Source organism: Vanacampus margaritifer, chromosome 11, assembly GCF_051991255.1.
Source record: "Vanacampus margaritifer isolate UIUO_Vmar chromosome 11, RoL_Vmar_1.0, whole genome shotgun sequence".
Lineage (NCBI taxonomy): Eukaryota > Metazoa > Chordata > Actinopteri > Syngnathiformes > Syngnathidae > Vanacampus > Vanacampus margaritifer.
Window position 1 is genome coordinate 8751022 of NC_135442.1, and position 14618 is coordinate 8765639.

The following is a 14618-nucleotide window of genomic DNA, read 5'->3' on the forward strand; positions in this document are numbered from 1 at the left end:
CGCCGTCGTTGCAGGTGTGTGTGGTATGTCTTTCTGGATGTCACGTAAAAAAGCAGTAGGTCATCTGAGAACATGAGTGTTAAATGATTTGGGAGGAAATGGGTGCGACCCTCCCATTGATGCACACCGGATCTCCCCATTAGAAACAATAGCTGCCTGCTGCCCAATAGATACAATACAACCATTAAGAATGAAGGCTCTATCCTAGTAACAATGCATTCAAGTTATTTTGGGTGGAAATCGTGTTCTCAAAGAAGGAATAGCAATAACAGACCTGCTGTGTTTGGTGGGGCATGTGGACCACACATTGTGTTTTAATATTTGTATTTGTGGCTGCAACGGCTGTGGAGACGATGTTGTTTAAACATTACAGGCCTAGTTTAATTTATTTTGCAAGATATTATTTGTTTTGTTTTGTTATTGCAGACATGGAATGGTGTCCGTAGCGCTTTTTTTAAATTTATTTATTGTTGGTATTGTTATTTTATTATTGATTCAATTCTGAGACCAAACAGCCCAAGGGGCTCCAGGATGTCCTGTCTAAACAAATACTGTATTGTATATTTACAGCTGTGTGGCATGCCTCTTATAAATATCACAGGTGCCAAAAAGTATTTGCAGTACCTTTCTCTCATCCCCCAGCAGTTGTCTCCTACTTTGTGATGACACACTAGGATAGATATCTGGGTCACAGGCAGCAGGACGCGAGTCACGAGACACAAAGGAGCCTTAACAAACTGCACGCTATCTGAATAGCGTGAGGAACCAACACTGTCTCGACTCAACCCTTCTGGATACAGCATGACCTTGATGACATTTGAAGTGATAACTTGTGGCAGAGGCACAAAGAAAAATGCTTAAGCATATCACCATCATTACGCCTACACAAGATTGTATTTCTTTTATTTTCCCGTTTTAAAGCTTTAGCCTTCAATTTAACGTTCATGTCCAAATATACTTACGCTAATCATAAATGCTTGGTATTTAGAAGTCAAGACCGTGGTACAGCATAATCGTGTTCAATGACTGGAGCCTGACATCTCAGAAATGAAAATGTCATCCGTTTTACAGGCAACCTTAGAATAACAATGGGCTCCTAAAACTGCAATCCTTTTTAAAAAAAATAAATAGATATCTAACTAAAGATCTACAGCAGCTCTCAGAAGAACAAAGAAGCAAACAGAAGTGGGACTTCCATATTACAGGTGTATAGTGCACAAAAGTCTAACGAAGAACCTCAATTTTATGATTCATCCACAGAGTTTGTCCTTGGTCAGGTGTCTTTAGATTTATTTTTCTGACATCCACAAAGATTTTTTCTTTAATTGTAACTATTAGCTATTGAGCAGAGGTGGGCATTCCATCATTGTTGACAGAAGGTCCGTTAGTCCGTCAATGACAGACGCCCACTTTGTTGACGATTAACGACAGACGAGAAACTCCGAAAATTCGACAGACTGAGCATTGCCGTAAGTGGGTTTTCGGTCATCAATAACCGGGTCAGTGCTAACGGATCTGGGCATTTCGTCAATGACAGAATCCCCATTTTGATGAGGAATGATAAACAAAATCATTTACAGACGCCCGCTTTTCCTGACCACTATAGAGTACTTCCAGCTAAGGGTCCTTCGGTGCGACAATTTTAAGTCAGGCAAGTTATTGAACAGTTAAGGTTCCTAAAAAGGGGTGTGTGTAGTCCATTGGCCGTGTGCGACGGTTGGCAGTTACGACCGTTAGTGAGGAAAATAATAACAAACAGTATCAAGCGGACTAAGAGCTTAACCGGCCACACACTTTGAACCGGCTCAGAAATTAATTGACAATGACGGAAGGGTGTCCCGACTGTTGACGATTGACAGACGCTCAATTTACATTGATGAGCCCACCTCTGCTATTTTGTCATTCTAGTAGTATCAAAACATATTTTCCTGTGCACTCTATATGAGCAAAAGTATTAAGACACTTGGCCTTTACACCTACAGAAAATACAGATCGAATGACATATAGAGTCTGGTTTCTGCCTGTCACGTCTGATTTCCTGGCAAATAGCTTCTACGCTCAACCCAAGATTTCAAGTGTATGCATGGCAATGTTTTGTCCATTTATCTATGGCAACACTTGTGGGGTCAGAGGTCACTGGTGTGGAAAAGGAGAGCCTGGTTCACAATCTCTGTTCTAGTTCACCCAAAATGTGTTTGCAGGAGTTGAGGTTAGGGCTTTGAAGTTTTTCCGCACCAAAGTCATTCAGCCGATCGTAGACAAGAGGTTGGGAACACCCTTGAGTGATCACCACACTCAGAGGGCACAAAAGAACAAATTCAGGTCTTAATTTTGACCTAACATGCTGTTTTTGGCAAGTTTATGAATAATCAATATTTAATTAACTATTCTCAACAACACATCATTGAGGCGTCAACTCACATGAGGCAAACACATGGGATGATTACGGAGTACGTGTGGGAGCAGTCAAATTGCGTGAACTCATAAAGTTACAAAGCATTTGCATGAACGTTTGCTATACTGTAATTATATTGCATGATCCCAGCTGCGTTATATTTTAGTTGATAAGAACCAGACTTATTTAAAATGACATGACATGGATTAGCGGCACATAGAGATATTCTGCTTTTGTTTGTTTACTCATGTATGTGTGACTTTGCAACAACACATTTTTTTGACGATGCGGTTGAGCAGGGCTTTATTATTATGGTAAATATAATCTGCCCGGATAGTCGAGGATTTTTATTTCTGAATATATATTTGACTTGAAGTGTGCTTATCAATGCTAAGGGCTATGTGTGCACTGAATACTAACAACTATCTTTGAGTGATCGTCAGAAGGGATGGAGCTTTATACATTGTTGATCATCACACAAAGATACAGGCAGAGACGCACGCTTTGAAGCTGACTGCACACGCCACCTGACAACACCCCCACATACTGTATGTGCACGTCTCAGTCTAAAGAATATCTCCGCCTGCAGCTGTACACCCTCCGTCGGCCCTGGGAGTTTACAAGGATTAAGTATGTCGGTGTGCCAGCCCTACCTGATCTACTCACACATAGAGATGCCAAAGCAGTTAAAAGATGGATTAAGTGTTTCCCCGGGTAGAAGCAGTGTGTCCGGGCAGTGTTGTCAGATAGATTTCCTCCCTCTCATCTCTTCGTCCTCCAACTCATGGTCATCATGATGTCGACCAAGTCTGTGATCTACATTTAAAGCAGTTTACTCCAGTTGTAACCCTTTGAACTGCTCCTTAGGCTAGTGTTGGACAAATGAAGCTTCATGAAGCACTTGTGATGTTTTTTTGACTCCTCTAGATGGCACTCTTGGATTCAAGATGCAGTGCAAATGTAATCAATTATCATTGCGCTAGCCTTCATCTCTAAACCAAGAGCACCATCTAGAGGAGTAAAAAATATCGCAAGTGCTTCATGAAGCTTCATTTTCCCATCACTACTTTGAACTGCTCCTTAGGCTGATGGAGGGAGACCGTGCTGGCACATGGTAGCCACTAGCTATTTTCACCCATTTAACCTGGACATAATATGTACAAGTAGCCACTTACGATCATAATTTTGGTTGATCCAAGAGGTGTAGCGCAGGTTATATGCGGCATACCCACCTCTACTCACTTTTCATTGCACAGTCCACTGGAATTGAGGCCAAGTAGGGCAGTGGCCAATCAGATCCATCAGATAGAACAGTACATGTAGTGCTTGATTGGAACAGTATGGCCTGTCACATTGGGATTTTTCAATCAAAAAAGTCAGATGGACGAGTTTTAGATTTGATAACTTTGGCAGATGTCTGAGGTTTGCTGAAGTGTGCAGTATGAGCAAATCAAATAGAACACAGTTTTCCATACAATGGTTAGATCATTACAAGAGTAATTATAGTGACATGCACTTTTTAATTATTATTTCAGGGTAGTTGTTTTTTTGCAAGGCTTTAATTTACTTTTATTAATGACTTCAGCGAATTATATAAGTATATATGAGTTACAGTGCGCTGCCTGGCTAATGGTCCTTACGTATGATAAATATTCCTGTAAGTGCCACTTAAAACGCTTATTAATGGCGCCAAAGGCCAGTTTTTAAACCATTATTGCCCTGGCGTGGCACCTAAGTCATAAAGTTACAGTGTAGACAAAAACAAGAGACAACAAATTGAGCATTTTGCAGCAGACAATCCAAAAGAGAGAGGGGGGCGAAAGGAAGCAGATCCAAAACGAAGATACAAGGAACTTGAAGTTGCCCTCAAGCTGCTCAGAACACACAAAATCATTACAATCATAAACAGTGCCAATATAAAGTAGAGCCTCACCCCACTATCAGAACCAGGAGCAAAGGAGGCGTGGGCGGTATGGAAACAGATTCTCCCCATCTGGTTTGGTTATAGAAAAAAAAAATAACTTCCAGCAGAAATACACTTGGGTATATGCATGGGAAGACAAAAACACACACCCATGCCCACAAAGGCACACTTTGTGGCTTTACAATACCAATCAACCAAAGCTCGAACATTTCAAAGACAAACATGTTTTTTCCTGTGGTCTAATAAAATTAAAAGTCAATGCCTCAGATGGTGAACAAGCCCCGGAGCTGCCTGGCAATTAGAGAGCAGTGAAAAAGAAAAAAGAAAAAAAAAAGGAAATGAGAACGTTAGTGGAGAAAGACTGAAAAGGACGTGTGGGGTACAGAAAATTACAGAGACCATGTGAACCTCCTCAGGTGAATAATTGTCAAGGAAAAGTGTAACAAGAACGAAACTACAATAGAGATTTTAAGTCAGGCAATCTTGTCAACGTCAGAGATCTTTGACCTCACACATGTTAATTCCCACAGACACGCTCCAAAGTCTTGTTGAGTCTACCTTGACAAGCAGAAGCTACTCCACATAATTTCCCATCATTTTCTGTTGATGTCATGTCCAGGTGTCCCGCACTACATTTTTCCATGTTGCGCAGCCAGCCACAAGTATTTCTTGAGAGAGACCTTCAGCACCAAGTATATTTGCTCATGCTTTAGTGCAAAGAATATTTCTTCCAATATGCTCTTGTACATTAGACTTTTCAAATACGAAAGGCCATATTTGTATTGACCGGAGAAACACAGAAATGCGAGAGGAACCACGGGAGCATGATTTAAAATCCTTCAGGAGTATGAATGAATGCTTGTCTGCTCTTCTGTTTTTGTCAGACATTTAACCCGTGGGCAGTATTTTATTTTGAAATGGCTTGGTCAGAACCAACAAAAAGCCAAAAAGCCAAAAAATGGTCACAATAACGCCTAGGGGATATATAATTTTAACCCTAGCAACAGAAATCTTGAGGACCACTGCCAGCTTCAAAAATTATAATCTTAGTGTGCACAGGTACGCAGGAACTACACTTTGGGGATTGGAGGAGACATCATGTGTTTGTTTAGGTAGAGGGATACGTCAGTTATATAGACGAGGTAGACTGAATTACGATATCTAAACACTCCTCTAGTCACTACGCCTCTGCCTTCGCATGAGAACTGTGTGTGTGTTGTTTGCATTTGCTACTTTGTGTAAATCATCCATATGCACTACAACTCCCCCAATCCGGGGCTATATATCCTTTAATGTGACCCCACTGGGCAGAAAACTGAATTAGCCTAACAGGAACCATAGACAATTGCCGGGATGCAACACTGGCAACTGAACTTCCACTGAACCTCTATATAGAAAAATTCACTGTCTCACGTGCTCTATTTTTCTGTCTCGTGTTTTTCCTACCAGCTCCCTCTCCTGTAATAGTGATCAAAAAGGAGAAGACATCACGGAATAGTGTTTCCTTGTCTTGGTTGGAACCAGAGAGACCGAACGGCATTATCCTTGACTACGAGATCAAATACTATGAAAAGGTTGGTACTTACTGGATCACATCACATTTTTCCTCATTATTATAGTATTCAATCTCCAGCATTTAATCTGACTTTAAAAGTAGAATTGTTCAGAAACTGCAACACTCAGATTTTGAAAAATTACTGTATTCAGATTTTTTACATGTCACTCATCCATGCTGTGTATTTCATAATCCTGATCTGGTTTAACCCTCATTGTTGAGAATTTAGGACAACTTATCAAAGTTACAGTTAATATACAGTCAAAGTTAGAATTTACATATGGTCGGAAGTAACAATTTATGTATATTCAAAGTAACAGTTTATATAGTGTAAAGTTACAGCTTATATACGGTCTAAGTAAGAATTTATATATATGATCTGAAGTAAAAGTTTATATATGTTCAAAATGAGAATTTATATACGGTCAAAGTTAGAATTTACATATGGTCTGAAGAAACAGTTTATAAACAGTCAAAGTTAGAATTTATATAGGTCTGAAATAACAGTTTATACACGATCAAAGTAAGAATTTTATATACGCTCTGAAGCAACATTTTATATATGGTCAAAGTTATAATTTATATACAATCTGAAGTAACAGTTTATATACGGTCAAAGTTAGAATTTAAATACACTCTGAAGTAACTCTTTATATAAGGTCAATGTTAGAATTATATACGGTCTGAAGTAACAGTTTATATACGGTCAAAGTCAGAATTTTATTTTATTTTTAACATTTTATATATGGTCAAAGTTATAATTTATATACAATCTGAAGTAACAGTTTATATACGGTCAAAGTTAGAATTTAAATACACTCTGAAGTAACACTTTATATAAGGTCAAAGTTAGAATTATATACGGTCTGAAGTAACAGTTTATATACGGTCAAAGTCAGAATTTTATATACGGACTGAAGTAACCGTTTATATATGGTCAAAGTTATAATTTATATTCAGTTGGAAGTAACACTTTATATACGGTCAAAGTTAGAATTTATATAGGTCTGAAATAACAGTTTATACACGATCAAAGTTAGAATTGTATATACGATCTGAAGCAACATTTTATATACGGTCAAAGTTAGAATTTATATACAGTCTGAAGTAACACTTTATATAAGGTCAAAGTTAGAATTATATACGGTCTGAAGTAACAGTTTATATACGGTCAAAGTCAGAATTTTATATACGGACTGAAGTAACCGTTTATATATGGTCAAAGTTAGAATGTATATACAGTCGGAAGTAACACTTTATAGACGGTCAAAGTTAGAATTTGTATACGGTCTGAACTAGTAACAGTTTATGTACGGTCAAAGTCAGAATTTTATATACGGACTGAAGTAACCGTTTATATATGGTCAAAGTTATAATTTATATACAGTCTGAAGTAACACTTTATATAAGGTCAAAGTTAGAATTATATACGGTCTGAAGTAACAGTTTATATACGGTCAAAGTCAGAATTTTATATACGGACTGAAGTAACCGTTTATATATGGTCAAAGTTAGAATTTATATACAGTCGGAAGTAACACTTTATAGACGGTCAAAGTTAGAATTTGTATACGGGCTGAACTAGTAACAGTTTATGTACGGTCTAAGACAGTAAGCATTTTGAAAATAAAGTTTGCATTTACATAGCCTATCCTATGATGGTTGCAGGAAGTATTTGGGTTGTTGACAGTACCATTGAGGATAACACTGTCTCTGTGACTGACAGTGATTCCCCGCCTTTTCACTCCCTTGACAACACGAGACACACAACATGAACTCACTACATAGTTTCATCTATCAAAAGTTCTAAGACGAAATGTATTGTGTTTGACAGAACCCTCTTAGGATTCTGATCCGGAACAAACATCATTACTCCTAATAAAGTAGAAGGCACTTAAGACACCTGTGCAATACAACTGCAAATTAAGTTTCTTGGGTATCGTAGACATCAGGATGAAGGTTAAATGTGATATGGAAATATACTGAAGTACGATTATATCTTAATGTAAACCATTAAAACAAATTTAAACGATTCTTGTGTTTCGGCAAATTGCATGATGTTATCAAGGATATCCAATTAAAATCAGCCCCATACTTACTCAGCTTCCCCACCTGCTTTTGTTACCACTGAACCTTTTGTATCAACTTCTCATTCCTCGTCTTGTCATCTTTATCATGTTTTTCTTTGCCTTTGGTAATATTGCTTCCTTTTACTTAGTCTCACCTTTTTTCTTTCTTCCATGTTTCATGTTCTGCCTCTCATCTTGTCCTCCCTGCTCCTTAATGGAGTTTTATGTTTTATGGCAGACAGTGCACGGGGTCGTTCGTTCCTCTGTGAGGGAAATTAGCACAGAACGAATTACACTGGCTTTCAGCACCAATGCTACTCCATAGCTGACATTTGATGGTGAAATTAGCCGTGAATGCAAGTTTAGTCACTCGAGCAGATTCACTGTGTGTGTCTGTGAGAAAGAGTGTGTGGGTTTGAGCGAGAGAGAAGAAAGTACATGTGTGTCCCCAGATCACAGTTTGCCTCAGTGCCAACCCTGGCCCCTAATCTCTTGATTAGTAGGCAGACAGAAGCAGTCTCCTCTCTAAACTCCGTTCCCTGCTCAGCCACCCTTACCTAAGATGCTAATACACGGCTGGAAAACAGCAAGGGGAAAAGTTAATGACTGATACTGTGCTTTTTCATTCGCCCACACTTGCACACACACCACTAATCCACAAGATGCTAATTCATTACAAAACGATGAAGAAATGAAAAGGTGGGTTTTAAAACGGCGAAAAGCAACCAGGGCCTCTGCATAAATCCTTGTTAGTCACATCCAGGGACGCGTAAGGACATGCACACAAACTCTGACACACTTTCCATGGGATTCTCCACGGTGACCGCTGATTTTGAACTTCAGACAAAGGGTTCTTCCATGCAGACGGGTGAACAAGGACACCAGTGGGCGATCCCCTTCAAAATTGTGTGTTCTGGATGGTCATATGCCAAGGCTGAAGGCCGCATTGGAGCACGCAAAGTTTTAAGGACATAAACACAAAGACGCACGTTAAAAAAGGATGGTGAGAAAAACAGACATGAGCTGTGCCGGATAGAACAGGTTCCTCTTTCTTGTTTATGTTTTTTTTCTACAGTAAGGCATTTTCGTAGTAAACTCACGTTGTCTATTGCATGATGATTGCACTTACTGATATAAATATGGACATATCAAATTTAAGTGAACAAATACAATTTCCTGACCAACAAAATGCTAACTTACAAATAAGGTACAAACAAAATATTTTTGGAATTTTCATTGTAGTTAATTTTAAGTTCTTTTTGACTCGATTAGCTTTCAGAGTGAGTTCATTTTTATTTGTTTTAGTATTTTGTTGAAAATGTTTTATTTTAGTTTAGTTTTCATTATTTATTTATTTTTAAATATACAGTATTTCTTCTGCGCAAACGTAAAAAAACTAACATAATAGGTATTGTGTAGTAAAAACTCAACAAAAAAAATATTTTAAAAACAACCATTTAAATGATCTTTCACTTGAATAGTGCTTTTCGAGAGAGATACACCGATATGATTTTTTTTTTCAGTGCCGATACGATAATTAGTAGTTAAGGAGGCCGATAACCGATATTTGTAGCCGATATTCACAGTCACTAATATGGAAAATATTGGCGCAAAAAAACTCCAGTGCTTAACTTTCCAACTCTTCAAAAATATGTTTATTCAACAACTTTTTAGATTTTTAAAAGTTAGTTTTAAAATTTTAATACATAATTCGGGGATATCGGCCGTCATCTTAAATTTTTTTAAAAAAGCCGATTTCGATATTGATCAAATATTAAATATTGGCTGGCGACACAAAGTTAAAGGACTACAACTCCTTCTTCCTGCTAACAGCTGTAATACCGAAATGCATACATTTCAAATCAACCACAAAAGCTCATGTATTAAAATAATTGACAAAGACGAAGGCAAATTAAAAAAAATCTAAATTATAGATAGTTTTTGTTAGTCTTATGAATGTAAAATGTAGGTTCAGTTAGCTTTGGTTTTCTTAAAAGCGTTTTTGTTTGTATTTCATGTTCATGCAAATATCAACATTGTTTTGAAATTGTTTTTACTCTATAGTTTCACACGAGAGAGCAGGACAGCAGGCAGACCAGTCTAATAGTGACAACTATTTGACCAACAAATAACACAGCAGTAGAATGAGTGTGTTATCTAGCTAGAATAAGCAGGGGTGGCCATAAAAAGGCATTTTCTGGGTGGCAGCACATGTTGCTGGGAAACCTGGAAGTGCTTTTCAGCATTAATGGTACTTCCACAGATGTGCAAGTTAGCCAAGATGCCACGAGCGCTAAGACACTCACTGTATCATCAAAGATTTTCAGCTTCAAGCTGCTCAAAATCTGGATGTCCTTTTCCTCTTAGCCTGGAGGACACAATTGTCCAGGATGTTCAAAGGCAGCGTGGAACGAAGACTCATTACACATCAGCACATTTAATGATAGTTTCGACTACTTTGGTGGATTACTCTTGAAACAGTTTAATGGGTATCGTTTAAGCAGATGCACTTTTTCAGAGATAAAGCTTTGTGTAGATTTATGAATGGAATAACCAAAAACTTGTATGGCGTGCATGAGCCTTGAAACAGACAATTTATCATGTTTGACGGGAAGTCATATCTGGCCAAATGATTGTTGCGCATTTGAATTTCGGATTTCTTTTTTTCTTAGCTACTGGTCTGTCGAGCCGAATTTAACTCATTCACTTGCAACCATTTTCACTGAAGCAACCCCCTTCGCTCCCGGCTGCTTTACTGATTTTGCAAGGCCCACAGAATATTGTGTGCTATTGCTATAAAAACATGCAAGCTACCAAAAGAAAGGTTATAGTCTCTTCTTTCATCGGTAAAAAAAACTATATTTGTATCAGTTTCCGTTTTGCAGCAATTAACATTAAAAGTTTTATCATTATTCACAAACCTGTTCAAAACACTGGGGAAAGGAGCAACATGGCCCTGGTTGATCTCTTATACTCCACTGCCACCTGCTGGCCATTTTTTGTTATAATTACCATTGCTTTAAGCAATCTCTTCAGGTCATAGGCTGCATCAAAGCATTCTGTATGCTCTAGCATAAAAAAATAAACAAGCATATAAATACGTTTTTGGGACCATGGCAATATTTTAAATAGAACATTTTTATAAATTTTGGGGAGGAAATTAGTTTAAAAAAAAAACATACGATACGAGGTTTATTAAACCAAAACTAATTGTGGGTCTAAATGGTGCCACTTAGCTCCAGCTGTATAAAAGTGGAATAAAAATAATGATTTGTCTTTATTTGTGTTTCATTATCCTTGTATTTTATCCAAGTCGGTTCAAATATATAATATGATACAGTGTATGTGATTTAATTATTGTTTTAACCAAGAGGGCCTGTAATGGGCGTGAAACATCGCTGCATTCAGTAAAAACCGGTTGTGCGGTTGAGACCAACCATTACAGTTCTTGCATATGTTATCAATGTAATCTCGAGAGCACAGAGACCTTCACATGCAGAAGTTTGGCGTGTTTATTTGGTCTTACATGGAAGGAATCCTGTTTAGCATTTTTGTGTGCATGTTTACACCAGCAATAATTTTCTTCAGCTTTGTTTAGATTGCCAAAGCGGCATTCCGGCTATAGTGGTGATCTATAGTGCCCTGGTGAGACGCACATGGACAGGCCATAATCACAGCATTGCTATGCTTTGCTTCCTCACACACACACACACACACACACACACACACGCACACACACACAGGTCGTCTTACCACACCTGTGTGTGATTTTAAAAGGGATCCCATGCTGTCCTGACCATTGAATGGTGACAAGCCGTGAGTGGATTTATAGTTGCGATGAAGAGTTATCCTGATGCAGGCCTGCTGTATCAGTTACCTCCTCACACACATACCAGTTTAAAAAGCTTTGTGCTCTATAAAACTCTAATCCCGCCATTACCGGGCGTGAAGTCCTTTCATATTGCCCTGCGTGTGTTGACTTTTACAATGAGGGCCTGTAAATAAACCAGCCCCAAGAATGAGGATTCAACTCCGTCTTGATGTGGTTTAAACATTTTATCTGCTTGCCTTAGTTGGGAAGCATAAAGTTCATTTTCAGGATTGTTAAATTAATCCCATTTCGGTTGTTTAACCTTGTTTTATCTGCCTTGTTTATGTTCGACTATTTATTTTGTTGTTGGGAATTGGTCTAATACTGCTTGTAAGACATTGAGGCAAGAATGGAGAAATGTGAGAATTCAGTAACAGTAGTCGTTCCTCTAATTGGCATTTTAGGGCAGTTGGGTGACAAATTTTAAATTATTAGTAAAAATGCTAAATTAAACAAACCGTGAGGCCAGGATGTTTATCATTTGCTGTTCTAATTATGATATAATTGTGTATGCGCAGAGTGATTAGTGATTGTCCTTTCGTAGTATGTACGCAAAGAATCACTGACTACCGGTAAGTACAGTTCCGTTGCTAACGTGACTCATCACTAGTTATGGACTCAGTCAATAATAACATACTAATTATAAAGCCTCGAGACGTGTGTTGGTATTTCAGGCTCTGCGAGAGGATGCACCGTGTAATCCATGGCAATGTGACTTCTGAGTATTGCAATGTTACATGGGGAGTCCCGCAGGGATTGACACTCGACCCTCTATTGTTTAGCATTTACATCCTCCGATTGAACGTAAATATAACAGTAGTTTTAGTCTTTAAAAATAACAAACCTGCACAGTTGCTGTAATCTGGTGGCATGCCTCACTAGGATCTATTATATTGTGTTATTATATTATTAAATTAAATCATTAGGGCCCGAGCAGCGCCCGCTGCGAGGTAGGTCCCTCTTGTTCTTCTAGAAATTCTTATCATTATTCTTCCATTTCTCCGATCACATTTTTGGGGAACTAAACATGTACGAAAACTCACCAAACTTTGCACACTTCTCAGGCCCCTATTCTTTCATCTGAAAATGTCACGCCATAGAACTAGAACTACAATTAAAGTGTGATTTTCATCTCTCGCACAAGATTCCACATCTGGTTGCAAGGTGACGACTCGGTGTTCTTGCTTTGCTTTATCAGCATAGATCAGCAGGAGAGAAGTCGTAAAATAGAGAGACCGTAATTCATCAGATAAAGGGAAAGCTGTCAAACTGTCCGCATTGTTTGGGTGTGTGTGCTTATGACGGCCCACACTCTCAGATGACACACTGCACATGTTGTATTCATTAATATTTAGACCCAAGGCAATGTATTTAATTTCTCTGTCTGTATTTCTGCCTCGTCTGCTAGGAGGAGCAGGAGACCAGCTACACAATCCTTCGGGCCCGGGGTTGTAATGTGACTCTAAATGGTCTTAAGCCCAACACTGCCTACCTGCTGCAGATCAGAGCCCGCACAGCAGCTGGCTACGGAGCCAGCAGCCCCAGTTTCCAGTTTGAGACGAGCCCTGACTGTAAGTGGTGGCTACCATGCACAAAATATGAAGTGTGGTTTCAAGAATACATTCCAACAATCCATTCTGTCATAAATAACTTTGCACGTATTGAATGTATTGCTGGCAAGAGCACGCAACTCACTACAATATGTTGCTTTGTGATTTTCAGCAGCCTTCTCCATCTCCAGTGAGAGTAGCCAGGTTGTTCTAATCGCCATTTCCTCAGCAGTGGCCATCATCCTGCTCACTGTGCTGCTCTACGTTTTGATTGGGAGGTCTGTCTACAAGTCACCGTGGCATTCTTTGGCACAGTCTTCTAGATTGCATAGATCAGGCATGGACATCACAAGTATGGTGGACCAAAACTGACAAAAAATTAAAAAGAAATAAATAAATGACTAAATAGATAAATTACTGAATAAATAAATGAATGAATAAAAGTGAAAATAAAAATGGATATAAAAATATCTCACATTTATTTATTTCATGCTGCAGACGCTCTGTCAGGTCCAAGCATGTCTTGGGTTGGGCTCCGCTGTTGCAAACTGAGCGAGTGGGTCGGGAACAAGGAAGTCTCGCCGGCTTGCATGGAGAGCTCAAGCAATGGACGACTATCTTGTCCACTGTCTTGTCGACTTGTTTGTCAGGCAACGCAAGTCGCAAGACATGCTTAGCACCGCCCCCTCATTTGAATAACATTTCGACCTGACAGAGCGTCTGCAGCATGAAATAAATACATGTGAGAGCAATGCGTTTTTATTTATTGATTGACATTTATTTGTATTTTTATATATATATATATATAATTTTTTTTTACATATATATATATATATTTTTTTTTTTTACTGTTATTTATTTATTTAGGAATATATATAATTTGTTGTTTTTATTTCCATTTATGTATATATTTTTTGTATTTAATTTTTGAATTATATTTTTTATAGCCATTTTTATTTTCACTTTTATTTATTTATTTATTTAGACATTTATTTATTTAAAATTTTGTCATTTTGGTCCTACAAGAACTATATCTAAATAATTAATTGATTGTTTTTTATCAATTTTCTTTCCAAAGATGGGTCATAGTAATTAAATGTTATTATGTTCAATAAAATCTTTATTAAAGATTAAATTGCAATTTAAAACAGCTTCCAGTCATCAATTTAACAATAACTGCCTTATAAACAAAGTTGCATCCAAATAAAGCTGCATCCCATGGATTCTTGTTGAGAAATATATGCATGCCTCAGG

At 38.0% G+C, this 14618-nt stretch overlaps 1 protein-coding gene across 4 annotated transcripts in view; it reads left to right on the plus strand.

Annotated features, from left to right (window-relative positions):
• Window positions 1-14618, plus strand: part of epha3 (eph receptor A3) — a 103670-nt gene that overhangs the window by 58827 nt on the left and 30225 nt on the right. For 3 of the 4 annotated variants that reach the window (XM_077579429.1, XM_077579432.1, XM_077579430.1), the window contains 3 exons: window positions 5769-5893; window positions 13223-13385; window positions 13537-13642. In XM_077579429.1, the coding sequence (XP_077435555.1) occupies window positions 5769-5893; window positions 13223-13385; window positions 13537-13642 (394 nt within the window). The remainder of the gene's footprint in view (window positions 1-5768; window positions 5894-13222; window positions 13386-13536; window positions 13643-14618) is intronic. The other variant, XM_077579431.1, reaches the window with a different exon arrangement.